The sequence below is a fragment of the Taudactylus pleione genome, unplaced genomic scaffold, assembly GCF_031769625.1.
Source record: "Taudactylus pleione unplaced genomic scaffold, aTauple2 ptg000026l, whole genome shotgun sequence".
NCBI classification, from domain to species: Eukaryota; Metazoa; Chordata; class Amphibia; order Anura; family Myobatrachidae; genus Taudactylus; species Taudactylus pleione.
In genome coordinates this window covers 2,063,759-2,082,175 of record NW_028284428.1, presented here as the reverse complement: position 1 = coordinate 2,082,175, position 18,417 = coordinate 2,063,759, and the positions used below count along the sequence as shown (strand labels likewise).

General features: G+C 41.4%; 1 protein-coding gene across 1 annotated transcript in view; it reads right to left on the bottom strand.

The window, feature by feature from the left end:
• Nucleotides 1-1,016, bottom strand: part of ACE2 (angiotensin converting enzyme 2) — an 84,067-nt gene extending 83,051 nt beyond the window's left edge. The window contains exon 1 of the mRNA XM_088451487.1: nt 831-1,016. Coding sequence (XP_088307613.1) covers nt 831-1,016 — 186 coding nt within the window. The remainder of the gene's footprint in view (nt 1-830) is intronic.
• Nucleotides 1,017-18,417: the final 17,401 nt, after the last annotated feature.

The window sequence follows — 18,417 nt, the reverse complement described above, 5'->3', positions numbered from 1 at the left end:
CAGGCTGTGTGTATAAGGTGTATATGAAACATAAATGAATTTCATTTCTGTACACAAACTTAGTTTGAACCACAAAATTATTGAATATATTGTATGAAATTACCTGCAGGCTGTGTGTATAAAGTATATATAACACATAAATGCAGTCTGTGTGTATATTTGGGTCCTATTCCCAAGATATTTCATTATGGTATGCAATTATTCCAAAATACGGAATATTCCGTTATCCAAAATACCCCTGGTCCCAAGCATTTTGGATATGGGAGACTCAACCTGTATATACTTGTGTTTTATGCTTATTTGTAAAATAATTTCTTATTTTAGATGACTACAAATTGTTGATGATTTCTATCAATAATATATCAAATGACTGCATATTCAGACTTTTGTCAATCCATAATGACATATACTGTATTACTCAACTTTTCGTTGTCGTGTTAATCATGATGCCATATGACATGGCCTAATTTTTTCGTTTGAGATTTGTACAATGCTTTGTATGTGCCTACTATTGTTTACCAACACGGTCATAATAAATAACAATAAAAATTATTTATACAGTATTTGTCTATACTAAATGGGCACAGGTTAACACACCCCATGGAATACTAAAATTGGATCAAAACAATGTCAGCAACACTACTGCAACAACAAAAAAAGATGTACCATTTAACAAACAAATTGCACCCTTTGTGTTTCAATCCCTGAATCCACATTTATGGACTTTATATTAAGTTTCGTGATGACAAAGTAACTATATTCTGTAACACATACACAACCAAAACCTTAATTAGAAGAAAAACAGTCACTTCTACAGGCATTGTACATACCATTTTCTCGGCATTCTCTTCAGTGATATTAGTATTATATTCCCATTCTGCTAGCGCATAGTGATGATACACTTGTTCTCCATCTTTTTGAAATTCATCTAAAAATGCCTGGGCATCGCTGGTGACATCTTGGTTTGAGGGGCCAAAAAGGGCCAATGTACAGAGGAGGCAAAGGAAAACCAACATGTTTCTCCCTGAGCAGAGATCCCCTCAACTGATTCAAGTTCGTTTCAATCAATATTGAAAATCTCTGTGTTTCTAGCCTTTGTACCACTGCCAAAGGTTTGCTGGATGAAATCAGGAAATGCTTGTTAGGATAAGATGCTTTATTACCCTGATACAGTTCACAGTATTCATTATCATTGGCAGGAGTCAAGGAGAGCAGATTTTTTATTTTGGAAGGAAATCACCTAGTAGTACAAATAACTGGTATCTTGGGGAGACTCACTCTGTTATGCTTACCTTTAATATATTGTTGACTATTGAATGGAAATATTTGTGATCAATTAGCAAAACAGACCTGCAAAAAACACAACTGAACGTTTTTTCACAATGAGACAGATTCAGTTACACGTGATGTCTCACCAAAATGGATTTGTGCCATGTATTTCTAATTTCTGCTCACATCCCATGGATGTGCGAGCAGAAATAAGCAAACTATTCTCTACCACAATGCTTTCATGTGCTCGGCTGTGTAACCGTGTCATGGGCAATGAGTACAGAAAGGAACAATTATTTTTGAAAAATGTACATAATCTTTTGTCAAGTTTGCATAAGCAAAGTAACTATTTTACAGCCAACACTGATGTTCTTAGCTGTGAGTTAGGAAGCCTATTTGTCCTCATATAGCATTGCTCTCTGACAAGTTACTGTGCACTATGATTGGACCAAAAATATTTCTGAATACTGCGTTCCTGGGTCACAAGACCCCCGTTGTTAAAGGTCTTTTGTTTATGTTCAAGGCAGTTGTTAACTAATAAGCCATTTTCCATGTGAATAAGAAGGATTTAGAAATGTGGATAGCATGACACTTTGTCCTGAGTAGATATGTACATATAGGTGGTTTCAGTCAGTGTATATATCAATATGAATAAATATCCCTTGAGTTTTAAGGTAAAATCTTTCAAATACATTTAGGAGTCTGTTTTGCGATGGATACTTAACACTACATATGCTACGAAGCCAAGAATAGGCATCTAGGGGCGACTTAGAGTCATACATCCCAGTCACTTCTCGAATGGTGGCTACATTGTCGTAATTGGGTGACAACAGGGTGTTTGCACTTAGGCTTTGTGAGGGTGTGTAGAGGGCATAAACATAGAATTGTACATATATACTGAGATTTGGATATATCTGATGTCAGAGGGATCTCCTGCACCAACGATAGGGCTGGTGCAAGTGCGCGCTGATAATTATGACAGCAATGACCAAACATAGGAAAAGAGATGGTGCAGTTTCCTAAATGCGAGCAACTCGACATATTGCCACATTGCAAGTGTAATTGCATCTCTCAAGTGTGCTACTTAGATTCGGCCACAATGTGTATAACCATGTCTGGGATGTTAAGTTATCTGCAATATGGTTGCAACTACTTTATAAGCAAAAAAAAAATAAAATACACTCACATTTAGAGGTATAAAAAACTGTATCACTAGATATTTCCAGGAAATTCCATTCAACTCAAAATATCCACGCTCAACCAACTCTCATAGCTGATAAAGTATACTAGGGAACCATTCATTTTCACCAAAAAAAAGAAGCCTGAAGTGGACAATAGCTTAGACTTTGCTCCAAGTTTTCCATTATGTAAGTTGTCATGGCCCTAGTCTCAGACTCAGATAACGGGTATTTCTATCCTCTTTGTGGCCTGGTGGTAGAAAGAACGCCTCTCTGAGGTTTGAGTGCCTCTGCCCGCCTTTGTCAAAGACCCTAAGGAAAGCTTGGTAGTCCTCAGACAGCCTCTCTTGTCCAGACTTATTGTGCTCCTTTTGGGTACTGTAATAGCACATACTAATACCGCTGTCACTGGTTGTAGATAAGTGCTCTGGCATGAATTGTGAATTTAACTCCTATATCTGTTTAGCTGTACAATCAATCACTGGGTTGTGCATGTAAAGCAAGATGTAACCCATGCCATGAGGATTTGGCTCTTTGTGGTGTAATTGTAATTGACTCACATCAGCACCCAGACTGTCTTGTGTGTTACCAAAACTGGTGTTATGGAGTTATCCTTATGCAGTTCAAAAACCATTTGCCACATATTGATAAGCAAGGGTTCAATCTTGCAAAAGAAGTCTAAAGCTATGTAAATCTCCATAACTTTGGAATCCAAGAAGACTTAAACCTAAATCTGATTCTGGGACCTCGCCAAAGTGGTTAGCTGGCATAACGAAGATCATCTGTGGATGGTGAGCTAATAGCAGTTGGTAAGTGGCAGAAAGTGGGTGTTGAGCCAAATGCAAATGGTGAAGACTCCCTCCAGTGTCCAGGGAGGCTGGTGGGTCCTGGTAAGTGAGCTTGCCTGTACTGGAGTTTTCCAATCCTCTCTGAAAGGATGCAAGCATAACTATTTTTTTCCATGGGGATGAGTCCAGAACTAAATGGCATACTGGGTTACCATGTTGCTCAATTTCAGCCAATATTACTGAGGCATTATAGGTGCAACCTAGAGAGTTAAAGACCAACTTCATCATGGTGATACACTTCCTTCTCTTATAGTGATGTGGCTCAGGCCAAAGCCTGAACAGAGATGACATGCTTCTCTACAATCTTTGAATTGGGTAACACTGCCACTAGAACTGCAGGTGAATCTGGATGAAGAATATTGTTGGCACGCTATGGCCTTGTCATCAAAGCTCAAGACTTCAGTACTTCATTGCTCCCAGACAAAATATGGTCCTGTCATGCTTATGGAAAGAATCTGAGATTCTCCCCCTGGACAATTGGGTTTGCAGATCAACAATTCATATTGGGCATCAGCCACATAGACTGTTTGCTTCAGGATGGCAATCTCTCCTTCATGTATCCCTGAGCAGTGAGAGCGTTTTATTTCATTTATGTCAAACCTGGTGTCACACTGACATGGAATAGCTATAAGAATGGCAATGTAACCTATAAAATCAGAAACAATGTCCAACACGTGTCCCGGGAATTAAACATTTGTCTACTGGCCTGGAGTGTATTTCTCTTTTGAAATTTTTCAGCAAAGACCTGAAATAGTTAAAGGAAAAATTGGCACAATAAAAATATAATAGTAATAAGCAAAGTACTGTAAAAGGAGGATTCAACATCTACAGAATATCTCTGTCTCTGGTTGTGAAGATCGCAAAGCTATAACAGACCCCAATCTTGGGCAACTGTAGGTATCTTTCTGTCATGCTCACCATAGGAATAGTAGTAGTAAAAGATGTAGTAAAAGAAAGATTACACTAATCAACAGCCAATTTGCATCTGACATATATCAATTTCCATGTAATGTTGTGTGTAGAATCCAAATATATCATCAGAAATTTGATATCATACAGACGTGTCTTGCTACTTCTTTGCCGATCGCGCTTCATACACTACGGTACTCTATGGCATGCACTGCGATGGCACCATGCACTCTTATGGAGGCGCGGGTGCGAATGAGGTGTATGTAAACGCTTGCAGGTGCCTGCCTCGTGCCACGCGTGGCGCAATTCAATGCGTACGCAGCAAAGATGTAGCAAGGCACATCTGTATACGGTTTTTGAGATACGTAGAAAAATTTTTATTAGAAATTTAAATTAGAAAATTAAAGTATTTTATCACAGTAAGTGCTCAGCAAGACTCCCTTCTGCCTGCGCTATGGGGTACGCATCCTACCCAGACTCCTCAACCTCTGTGTCATCAGAAGCCCCCTGCTCATCGTCCTCATTCTCCTCCATGCACTGGTCCTGTGTAGTGTCAGTGGCAAACGCAGGATTTTGAAAGGGGGGTTTCCAAGTAATTTGTTACAGAACCAATGACAAAAAAAGTCTAACCAGAATAAGCCTGCAACATATACTTTATTGTGTACTTCAAGTGTTTTAATATAAATAACAATAAATAATATTGTTAATAATATTAATAAAACAAGGCATCTGGGCACAAATCTTGCTTATGCACAATGTGTAACAGTATGTACGGACAATATTTATACTACCAGTGCAATTTTAACATTTGAACTAAATGTAAAGTAATTTAACTGTACTTTAAATGTCAGTTTGCACAGTTCCATTCTACGGTTATGGAGGCCATTGACTACCACCATCATCTGCCCCGTGTCACTTCCAGCCTCCTGCCAACTATCTTTCCAGCATTGTGCCGCATGTTTCTCCAGTGCTACGTGTCACTCCAATCTCTTGCTACCTGTGTCACATGTGTCTCTCACGCCACCCATTCCCCGTGTCCCAGCCTCCTGTCCCTACCAGCCTCCTGTATTCCTTGCAGCCTCCTGTGTCTCTTGCAGCCTCTTGTGTCCCCCCTGCCTCCTGTTTTCCTTGCAGCCTCCTGTGCCCTCCTGCCACCTGTATCCAGTCTAGCCTATTTTTTAGCAGCCTATATGCTCCTCTACCTTGACGTCAGGGTCAGGGTTTAGATATTACCCTTTCAGCATCCTCCTGCTCTGGCGCTGACAGCCCCTCCAGCCTCGGCCGGCTCTTCTGAGACACATGCAGGAAAGAGACACATGCGGTGAGTGTGGAGTGCGCGCAACTTAACGTCATCACGTTACCAGGGCTGGTGCAAGGTTTTTCGGCACCCTAGGCAAAACTTCTGCCTACTCCCCCCCCCCCCTCTCCCCACACACACACATTTTATGGAAGGGAGGGAGAGAGACTGACTCACTCAGAGGTAAACGCATTGAAAATATCGGTGGGCGTGTTGGTGTCTGGGACGGCATCGAAAGACGCTGTTCCACTGACACTGGTGGCCATATACCATTGACATTCTGAGCAACAATAGGGTCGCTCTAATGTCTAATGGTGCGGCAGATATCCGCTCGAGAGTGCAAATTGTACGGCATCACAGCGGCAGGGCCAGATCAAGCCTTCGGGGGGCCCAGGGCACTTAAGACAGGGGGGCCCTATGCACCACGTCCTCTGGCTGTGCCCACTGCTTGTACGCCTCCTCCCCCCACATATCCATGAGGCAGCACTGCAGGTTCTACCAGCACTGCAGGCACATATATATATATATATATATATAAGCCATGTCTCCTGCTCTGAGTAGCAGGAATAAGCGGCGCTCATCCGGACTTAGCAATGAAGTAAAGATGTTTTATTCCAGCTGTTTTTTTGTTTTGTTTTTTATTTTTTTATATATATATACATACAAATCATCCTGTCATGTGTAATAAATGTCCCCCCAATTGTCTTCTTCCCTTTTACATATTGTATAATTTTGTCTCTTTCCACCTCCCAACAATACATCACTCCCACCCTTATATAAATATAATATATTTAAGGATCCCTTAAATATAAACATAATTAATGGCCTTTATATAAACATAATTAATGGCCCACTTATACAATATATTTAATGTATTAAATTATCCCCCCTAACCCCCAGCCCTAATATATTTAATGAGCCCCCTCACCCCCAGCCATTACATATTTAATGAACCCCCCTCACCCCCAGTCATTTATATTTAATGATCCCCATCACCCCAACCATTTACATTTAATGATCCCCCTCACCTCCAGCCATTTATATTTAATGATCCCCATCACCCCAGCCATTTATATTTAATGATGCCATCATATAATCAACCCCAACTATTATATGTTTAATGAACTCCCCTCACCCCCAACCATTATATATTTATTTAACTCCCCTCACCCCCAGCCATTATATATTTAATGAACTCCCCCTCACCCCCAGCCATTATATATTTAATGAACCCCCCTCACCCCCAGCCATTATATATTTAATGAAACCCCACTCACCCCCAGCCATTATATATTTATTGAACTCCACCTCACCCCCAGCCATTATATATTTAATTGAACCCCCCTCACCCCCAACCATTATAAATTTAATGAAACCCCCTCTCCCCCAGCCATTATATATTTCATGAACCCCCCTCAGCCACAGCCATTATATATTTAATGAGCCCCCCTCACCCTCAGCCATTATATATTTAATGAACCCCCCCCTCACACCCACCCAAAATAAAAAAAATTTTTCAACAAAGTTTTTTTATTGAAGTAAAATAAGCATATGACAGAAAGTCAAACATAAGCAGACATTTGTAAATAAAATATTCACCCAAAATACATTTAATAATCCTCCTCACTCCCAGACATTTATATTTTTAATGAACCCCCTCACTCTCAGCCATTTTAAAATATATTTAGTTACTCCCCCCTCCCGTACCCTACCAGTTTTTGTCACTTACCTCAGCACTCCCGAAGTCCCAGGCTCCCAGCTGTAAGGCTGCACCAGAGTCCAGCATCCCGCTCTGCTGCTCCTCGTTAACTTCTTGGGACATGAGGATTATTGATCTCTCCTCCCCTGTAGGACAGGCGCGGCTCCGGGTAGTCATCACCACCGGGGGAGGAAGGAAGCAAGGGAAGACACCACTACCGGGTGCCGGGTGACAGCACGGTTGAGCTTATTTCCCCTTTGTGCTAGGGACCTGGAAGTGAAATGAGTGAGGGCGGAAGTGCAGTTCCTGCCCATGACAGCGAGCTAAAGAAGTACTTTGTCCCCACTTAAACAAGTTTGTTGTCCCCTCGCGGGCTCGCCATGCTTCGGGCACGGTGCCTCGCTACGCTCGCCACATGGTTATATTCCTCCTCTATGCCCACTTGGATGGCAGAGAATGACGCTGGACACTGGCTGATGACGTCAGGGTCCTCTCCGTGAAGGGGATTTAGACATTACCGTGACAGTACTGCCAGATACACCGCACTGGCCGGGGAGGAAACTATTCTGTGTGTTTCCAGTCGGCAGCAGAGTCACCAGAGCCAGACTAGGTGCTGCACCCCCCTCATTTTTCAAAGGGACATAATGCACCCAAAAAAGGGCCATGGCTTCATGGGGAAGGGCCAGGGAAGAGATAGGAGAGGCCAGGAGATGCTAGGGATGAAATAAGAGGAAGCTACAGCAAGAATGATAATAAATAGAAATTTGACAGGCCCAAACAGCGCCCCTGACCTGTGGTGCCCTGTGCGATGGCACCGGCCGCACTACCCTAGCTACAGCCCTGGACGAGTTCATTACATTCTTCTACTTCCTCCATAACCTGCCACCTTGACCTTCTTCCTCTCCTTATTTGTTCCCACCAATGCATACCGGCATCTATGTCAAATTCTTCAAGATGTCCCTTTCCATTGGCATTTTCCCTTCCATCTTTAAACATCTCCAAATTTCTACTGTCATCAAGAAACAATCTCTCGACATGACAAGGGTCACTTCTCTGCACTCATTCTTCTTGAACTCTGAACTTTTTTGATAAAGCTGACCACCCTCTTTTCCTGCACACACATCATTCTCTTGGCCTTTGCAGCATTGTTCTCTTCCCGATCACCTCCTAACTCTCTGAATACTCCTTCAATGTTGCTACTTCTGGCACATACTTCCATCTACTCCCAGTACTGTGTCTGACAGTCCCTCATGGCCCTGTTCATGTCCATCTGCTTTACTCAATTTATCCCTCTTGTTTTTGATGAACTAATACACTCCTTCAATCTTCATTACTTTTACAATAACTTCTATGCAGACAACAAAAATTCCTCTCCTCCCCTGATTTTTTTCTTCTCTTTTACCACTGTGTGTCCAGCTGCTTCTCTGACATCCACACTTACATTATTTAAACTTTAATATATCCAAAACTGAGCCAATCATCTCATCTCATCATAGTGTCACTACCCCCTCCCCACCCACACACATCTCTCTCTCTCTCTCTCTCTCTCTCTCTCTCTCTCTCTCTCTCTCTCTCTCTCAATGAACCACTCCAGAAATACCTGATTCTCCAAAACTTCCATTCATGCTGCTCACCATGGTAGCTCTCACTACATCTTTGCTACTTACACATACATGTATAAACTACTTAACATGACCAAAAAAGAGTTCATCACTTTCCTTTTTGTCTGTCTCTCTACCCCCTCATTATACTTCAGCATTGACAACATTGGGCTCTCCCCAGTCCCCCATAACCACTGCCATGGTGTTATCCTTGGCTGTGCCCTTAACTTTTTTCCATAAACCCAGTCACTTGCACTATCATGTCACCTCCTCCCTTGAAACATTTAAATAATCCAATCTTTTCTCACTCAGACTACTAAACTTTGCACATTATCTTCTACCCTGATTAGGGATTTTCCTATCATTCACATATTCCCTCTTTCAATCTACCCTTAATGCTGCAATGGGACTTACCGATGTGTCCTGCTACATCTTTGCTCATAGCACGGGATTCTGACTTCCCTGCAGCATGTCAATACGCGTTATGGCAGATATACACTTTATGGCATCGTACGGACTGCCCTGTTATGTGTACAATACAATGTCTACTGTATAGCGGAAATGCCAGGTGGTGGGATGTTGGGAGCAATGTATTGAGTTTGTCAGAGTTCCTTAAGAATATTGAACTTGAATTGCTCTGTCTTTATTTAATGCTGATTGTGAGTCTTCTTGCCAACACAGATATGTATTTTTATAAAATAAATACAGTTACATAGAAATAACAGGTGGTGGGAAGTTGGGAGCAATGTATTGAATTCAGCAGAGTTCCTTAAGAATATTGAACTTGAATTTCTCTGTCTTTATTTAATCCTTCATGAAAAAATGCAGTCCAGTACTACTGTGTAATGAGAGAAAGATATAAGGGCGCCCACCTCTCTGCAGTGGAATCGTGACAGGCAGCTCTCCTAGGGGTCCTCCAGCATCCTAAATCCAAGTAAAATTTTTAATAAAATAAAGGATAGCGCCACAGTGCCTATCCCAGACCCAAGAGACACACAACAATTTAAGTAAATATATAGAAAACAATTTATTATACTAGGTACGTAAATAAGTACCACATGATATAATTGGCATGATAGATAATAAATAATGAATAAGCAGCTCAATGACATCTATAATCTGCAAACATAATAAACTCTTAGAAACAGACACATATAATAAATGGAAATCTCAATGAGGAGCACCAGCTGTATGCTCCAATCTAATGCAGTTTGTGCTGTTTCTTATGTATCCGTCTGTTTAAAAAGCAAACAAAAATGTAGCATATGCATATGAAAAATGTATAATTTCTGCAAGTATAATTGCAGGTCATGAGTGCAAGCTTTACTTTAGGGACACCTGAAGTAAAGCTTGCACTCCTGACCTGCAATTATCCTTGTGGAGACCTGTGCGGAGTGTCACTGCATTATCCCAGACCCCAAATTATCGTAGACCCTGGTTTGGATTCTCTGCCGTGGCTGCTGGTGCTCCGGAGTTGATCTTCTCGGACGGAGCGCCTCCGTTGAGCTAAATTTACCATCACAGCTGAGCTCCGGCACGTGCCACCAGCCTTTTTGATAAAGAAGCCGCTATACAGCTTACAGTGATCCCGTCATCTACATCAGCACAGAGGCATTGTATGAAAAAGGAATATTACCAAGTGAGCAGTTTACCTGCCTACATCTCCCAGCCTGAGTACTTCTAAGCGGGCAACGGGAGGACTACCAAGTTCAGTCCCATCACTCCTAAGATATAGCCCATAGAGGGATACACCATATTGGCTGATTATTTCAGGCTTGTATAGGCTGGGACTGTGTGTGGATTAGCAGTAAAACTTCTTAGTAACAAATAAGCACAAGTTATTCAGATTTCCACTAAAGGATTTATTACCAGTTGGTCTAAGAAGAACACTGTATACTTGCAGAAATGATAAATTTTTCATATGCATATGCTACATTTTTATTTGCTTTTTAAACAGATGGATACATTAGAAACAGCACAAATTGCATAAGATTGGAGCATACAGCTGGTGCTCCTCATTGAGATTTCCATTTATTATATGTGTCTGTTTCTAAGAGTTTTTTATGTTTGCAGATTATAGATGTCATTGAGCTGCTTATTCATTATTTATTATTTGTTATCTATCATGCCAATTATATCATGTGGTATTTATTTACGTACCTAGTATAATACATTGGCCCTCATTCAGAGCCGCTCGTTAGCGGCAGTACGCTCGTTCCGAGCGATGTTTGCACATCTGCGCATGCGTACGCTTTTTAGTACGCATGCGCGAACCAGTCAGTGCGGCCGAAAATCGTTTGTACGCTATATAGCGAGTGCCTGCTATTTTGAGTGACAGAATGAGGCGTATGTGGGTGGTAACAGGGGAAGGTGCTTGAAAATGGGGAGTGGAGATCCGAACGCAGGCGTGCTTAAAGGTCAAAACGGGCGTTTTATGGGTGTGTATATTTAAAACAGCAGCGTCATTGACCACGTCACTGGGTTATTTTATAGCCAGAACTGCTCGCAAATTTGTGGTAGCAAACACCAACCACAAGAATAGCGAGCAGTTCCTACGCTGGTCGATGTACTCAATTAATCTAATAAATAGCGGACATGACGTATGGTGCGAGCGGCCAGGGGGCGTTTTTAACAAATAAACGAGCGTATGTTTTGCTCGTTCGTTCAGACTTAGAGGTGTGAACAGACTGCAATGTGCGTACGGATCATTTGAATAGCCACCCCTTGTTTTTAAACGAACGACCGCAAATAGCGAACGGCTCTGAATGAGGGCCATTGTTTTCTATATATTTACTTTAATTGTTGTGTGTCTCCTCAGTCCGGGATAGGCACTGTGGCGCTATCTTTTATTTCATTTACATTTTCTACAGTACTACTGTGTAGTGTAATGAATGACAGGTTCCGTTAGCCAATCAGCTGACTCTGCTACAAAAGTTTCATTAGCTATTAGACACATGCGCTGTGCAGTTTAGGAAAAGCGACATCTGGTGCACAGAAAGTTGTATTACACACTCCGGCTTTTCCAGTGCTTCAGTACGTTACATTGCGCCTTATTGCATCATGCTGCGATATACATTGCCAAGCAGCGCCAAGGCGCGACTAGCATGGCGCGCTACATGGCGTATGGAGAAAAGATGTAGCAGGCCACATCTGTATTTTCTACTCTCAATGCTCGACTTCCACTGTACCACACTACAAATCCTTTCACTGACATCCATCCTCACAGTGTCATTACCCCCCTTTATTCTCCTTCACCATTAACAACATCAGACTCTCCCCAGTTCCCCATAATCACTGCCTTGGTGTCATCGCCAACCCTGCCTCATACATCTTTTAACTTGTCAAAAGGCGTAGATGTGCCTCTGATTGGCATATGACCTCCTCTCTGATTGCTGCCATTCACTCCTGCCTCCAAGACTTCTTCTGTGTTGCTTGCATCTTAAGGATCTCCCTAACCCACCTAATTATACCCTAACTAACACTTCAATATTTCAGGTATTCTCTAAAAACCATCTCTTCTCTATAGTCTATCCTACCTGTATCTCAACTTGATCCTACTCCATCTACAGTATGCAATACCAGCTACTATTCTGTCCCTCTAGCTCCTATTGTCTCAGCATTACCTTCTCCCACTAGATTGCAAGTCCTCATGACCAGGGTTCTCCTCTTCCCATGTCTGCATCTTACCCATCAAATTTGTAGCATTATATGTATTTGATTGTATATGATCTGTATGTGAATTGTACAACACTGCAGAGTTTTGTGTATAAATGATGATAATGATTGTGATAATGATTATACTGATTGACTTTCTGACAGCAACTCAACTCATCCTTGACCTTGACTGTTTTCTTGTGACTAGACCCCCTCCCTTATGTACTGTATCATTTTAATTCTTTATGCTTTGATCTTGACTATAAATTAACTTCCTGACATGCTTCTTTGTATTTCCCATGGAGATGCCCTTTATTTCTTGTAGGATTTATTTCAGGCTTCGTACCCCGGATTTAGCCATTACCAGTCACTGACAGTATAGTGGGTTCACATTCAAGACAACTTGTTATAAAAACTAATAGTCAAAGCTGTTTAATAGAGGAACAACTCCGAAAATTGCCCTGGACTAGAGCAACGGCCAACCTTTTCCAGGTAAGGAAACCTTAATGAAAGATTCCCTAAAATAGTAAAAAAAAAAAAACACAACCCATCTGAAAAACAGCAATTGTGTTATGTTTGTCCTAGGAACAATTAGGGTTTAGTAAGGTGATCTTTTTATATCTAATACCATAATGAAGCCTTACCAATAAGCTAATTCATTTCAAGATGACTGCACAATAAATTGGATTTCTCTTTATTGAGAGTGTACAATAAATAAAATATGGGTGTAATGATATTTATTTATTTGTTCATTTACTTTACATTCAGAGGCAAATAACTTTTCTGATTTGTTCCAAAAATGCACATGAAATCATGCCTGGTGTGTATGCTTGGAGATATACAAGCTACTACGTACGTATAATAAGTTAAAGAGAGGCACCAAAAGATGAAAGGACAGAGGTTATGGACTGAATGACATTACCCATTACTATGACAGGACACTGATGTACAAAAGGGCTGATTCAGCATTGCACGCCAGTGATGATGGGTGCAGATGCCCGAATCTGCGCATGTGCAGAACGGGTCCTGCGTGATTGCACACAGCCCCAGCTATGTCTCTGCCTGATTGTCATACACCTCCTGCTGCACATGCATATTTGCAAGGACGGAATTACAAGGCTGTCCGTCCACTACTGAATCACCCCCTTACTCTCAATTGTAAGTATTCGAGGATGAGGTCAGCCCTGGGAATAATGGCGTAACCTCAGAGCTGTTTAGTTAATTTCATGGAAACTGCTTTCCCTAATGTCTACATAAAACAGGTTGGGTTTACTAATATTATTTCAAACTGATTGCGGAATGTACTTTAGCCACTGTAGCCCATATATCTCCCATAGGAATCTTGATGATGTGCTGTATTAGGAAAGAAAATATTTATGGTGTTAAGTAAACTCAGTGGTTGTTAAGAGGTGAGGTCTTACACAAAGAGCACATATCTGTTGTTAAAGTATAAACACAACTCGAAACAAGATATAAAACTGGTGGAAAGATAGAGTGCTGATTAATATTTTGCTAAGCAGTGGATGTTTCTTAGCAGGACCCTAGAAAAGGTTCCATTTTATTTCTTTATGTAATATCTTTACTTCTTCCCTCTCTACAACATAGCACAGATGCAAAAATATAGGGTACCTTGGATAAATACCAAAAACCATACAACTCATGCACTTCACTCCTAGCAACTGCTGTTTCACTAGGGGATGTAGTTATCAAGCCGCCGGTCTGAATCCCGACACTGAAAGTCCAACACGGGACTTAAGATATGCGTTGAAAAACCGCCACCTATCTTAATCCCGACACTGGAATCCAGTGTCCAGGAATCCTCACGGGCATATTCAATTAGCCATGGGGTAATTGCCGTGCCGGACCTATTCAATTAGTGGGGGTTCCTCGTGCGTGGGTCCCTGAGACCCCGCGCGCTAGTCCCTGCAGTCGGACTTTACCTCGCAGCACATGGAGGTGCGAGGTAAAATCCGAGTAAAAACTACCAAATGTGGCTCGCAGACGGGGAAAAAAAACATTGATTCCACAGTTTACGCGGAACAGTGTGTTTCCACGAGTCCCTATTTTCTGGACAGCTTTTCCCCGCGCCGCAGGGATTTTGCCCGGCAATTAGTCGCGGGGTAAACTCTGCGGCTAATTTAATACCTGCCTTAGTGTTAGCCGTGGCGGAGGGGGGGGGTGTTAGGTTTAGGCAGCGTAGTGGGGTTAGGGTCAGGTTTTGATGGAGAGGTTGGGGTTAGGCACCCCTAGGGGGGAGGGTTAGGGACAACTGGGGGGGGGGGGTTAGGATACCAACCATTGGGATGCTGCTGTCTGTATTTTGACAGGAGGCATCCTGACAGCCGGCATTACATACTGATTCTTCCCTAGAGCACTCACTTGTAGTCAGTTGGCCACTACTCTCAGTTTTAGGCATTTTGCCACAAGCAACATGCAGGCTCATGAAGCAGATGAAGCAAAAGTCAGGGACAGCAATTAATTAAAGACTAGCAAAGTAATACGACTTATACTAAGGTATGTGCAATTGGGTAAAGGTGACCAGAATAGTCCAAACAGAGTTGAGGCTGGTTTAGGCGAAGAATCTGGGGATGTGGTCAGCAATGGGAAAAGGCGTACAAAGCCAAAGACACAGAGTTCCTGATTCAGAGGTGTAGGCAATGCCATTTCGGGCAGTTGAGCGATTATTTGCTAATGCACATGCTAGAAAAGTCCTGAAAACCCCTACGGTGAACGCATTCCCCTGAGTGTATGCCAAAATGCGCTGTTGCATATGGGACCACTAGCATTAGGAACGTCTTGGCAAAACCATGGGCATTCCTGGGTGGTGACTGGGAGGTGGCCTGAAGTGGACGCAAGAAAAGGCTATGTCATTGGCGTGTTATAGGAGTGTTGCAGGCATGTAAGTGGCTGCGTTCTCAGGCGCACAGCCTTAGCCACAAAGGCCATGTTTAGCCAGAGTTCAGAAGGAGACATTGCACCTGCCATAGGCTGGTGCAAGTGTCAATGGTGAACATGATGAGGCGCCAATGATGGATTGTTTAGAACCACCGGTGGTGTTACTGGGCCCATGGGCATTGCAAATGGGCAACTTGCACAATCCAGCTGAAACTAGCATTTGCAAGTTTTGCCGCTGCAATTCTGTAAAACGTCACAATCACGGCTGTAACTGCGAGCACCTCTGAATAAGGCCCAGAGACAGGGCAGGTCAACATCCAAGCTAAGGGCTGGGATGACAGAGAAACTTCAGTGATCAATCCAGGCAGAGGTCAGTGTATAATGTTCATGGACAGTGGAAATCCATCACTCCACCATCGAAGCACCACTGAAATGACCATTGACAATTACGATGCCCTTTGGCTGGCGCAGTGTCTCCTTCTGAACTTTCTCTAATTATGGCCTCTGTAACTGGCTTTGTTTTTGAGAAAGTAGCTGTGTTCACTTACACACTCACAAAAATTAATTTTCTCCTGGATATATCTACGGGTAACCACAGTCATTATCAGCGGGGAATTAGACCATGGTCAGGAGTAGTGTTTCCACTAACTGGATTTTTTTCCTTATTACAGGAAGATTTGATTCAGATCAGAACAAAATATCACTTGAAATCATATAAAATTATTTGTTTTCACCTTTGCTTTTTTCAGTACTTTGTTTTGAAAGTGGAAACACTTTTCATGTTTTACAAGCACTGGCAGCAGGTGACTGAAGAGATGATCACATGACATAATATCCCTGGTCAGCCCCTATTGGTCCATTTTATTCATGGACTGTTTTCAGCCACAAGACTGGAACAATCAATTATATACAGTAAGATTAGTAGCTGCACTTAATTAACTGGCCATTCAGTGCTTAATTAACTGGCCATTCAGTGATGTGATTGTGACTAAGATAATATAAATAGGTGACACTAACATTATTGATCTACATAGATTGGAATATAATAAATATGTGTTTAAATAGGAAACAATATGGTGCTGTTTTTAATTGCCTACACTCTGCAATTGACCATATGTGAGGCTAAAGTCTGACGTTAATGTTATAGTCACATATGTGAACCAATTTAATCTAATCTTATCAAGTTGACTTCAATGCACTATTGAGTCACATAACAAGATAATTAGTTATGATTTATATGCATACTGTATAATCCTCTGATAAATTCAATATACCTCTTTATGATCATTCCATGACTATTATATTGCTTGTTCATTTGTACAATGTGACGTGTGCACTTTTCTGTTGTAATCGTGTTGAAGTACAGTAAGAATCACCGAATATTATTGCTTTTGACGGCAGTGTTACACTGAATGAAATGTGCAATATTCTTCAAAAGTACTGTAAAGATGATTCATACAGTGTATGCTGTAACAGTTCTAAGGTTATGTCCTTAAAGTATATATTGTTATAGAATGGTACTAAAAATATAAGTTACATTTATAATTGTGTATCTCGATTTAGCGATGACAAATGGTCATTTATTATTTTAACATTTTAAAATAATTGAACAAACTAATTACATGCTTAAAACTCACATATTTAGTCAAAATTAAAATGGATCACCTCAAAAAGTGAGATTTGCCCAAACCACCATAGTATATAGAGAACAAACTGGGCTGGCATTTTCACAGGTAATAAGCTGCCGGGTGCTGACCCTCATGTTAGTGGCTGGAGTGCAATGCTAAGAAATGAAAAGTGGTGCTGGAAAAATAATAACATTGAATAAGTAACATTGGGGGCGATTCAATTCAACACAATGTAAATAGCCCCAGGAAGGAGTTCCCAGGCTATACAATTGACCGCAATGTTAAGTCCGACTAGAACCAGTCAGAGAATGCCGGTTACCATGCCTTAAGCTGGGTGTTCAGTCGCGCTAACCAGCATTCTCTGACTAAAGCACAGGCTGTTAGCCACTCGCTAAGCTGGACCACAGCATCGCACCCAGCACTTAAGTATGATTCCTGCTTACACCTCAGAAGGGTGTTAGCAGAAATCCTGTAGTGGGACTTAACGGAGAAGGTAATTGAAAAAGGTTTAGTAATTTACCTGCAGTATTTGTACATCAAAGTCTGCTAGTGTTAATGTGTTACTTTATATGGCTAAAACTAAGCAAAGTAACCACTTTGTGTCCAAACAAGTCTACATTCTACTTACAGAGTATGCATACCAGCCATCTCTTCTAACCTCACTGATGGAAAGTCAATGCTGCACCTGCGTTAGCCGGCCAGCTACAAACTAGTACATTTCTACTTTCATTTAGATGTCTCTCACTGAACACAGACAGGGACGATCTTTCACAGAAATATGGGAAAGTGTGTGAGGGTTATTTACCATCATTGTACAATTCTGCATTAAACCCTACTGTAGCAGCTAGTGAAAGAAAGCCTTTCCTCCACAGCTCTAATGGATGTTTTCAATAACATTTTAGAGGGCGCACACTTTGGTGAATATCATTGTTATCCCTAAATCTGGAAGAGGCCCCACTCTATTGCCTCTAAATTACAATCTCAAAATGTATGCTAAAATTCTCACCAATGGGCTTTCTTCCCCTATGAGTTCACTTTATACACCAGTTTAGGTGGGGTTTTTTCCAGGCCGGCAAGCGCTAGACAATAGAGGACCAATGTTTTGATCCACTCTTTTCATTAACAAAAAGTCCCAGAAATCATAAAACTACAGTAAATCTGTCTCAACACTTGCCTTTTAGCAGGCATCTTAATAAAATAAATGATATTGGTGTTAATATAACTTGGAAATATCATCAGTTATTCCAAGCTCATTTTCCCAACTCTTCTCCACTATTAAATCAGACCATAACAACTGGGATTGTGTCAAATGATATCCTGGTTATGTCAGACCACAGCACTGAAGATGCATATACGACTGCTTTTTCTTTATTTATTCCAGACACTCAGCTCCCTTCTATGTTTTCAAGTTTTCACATAATTACATGTTACAATTTATT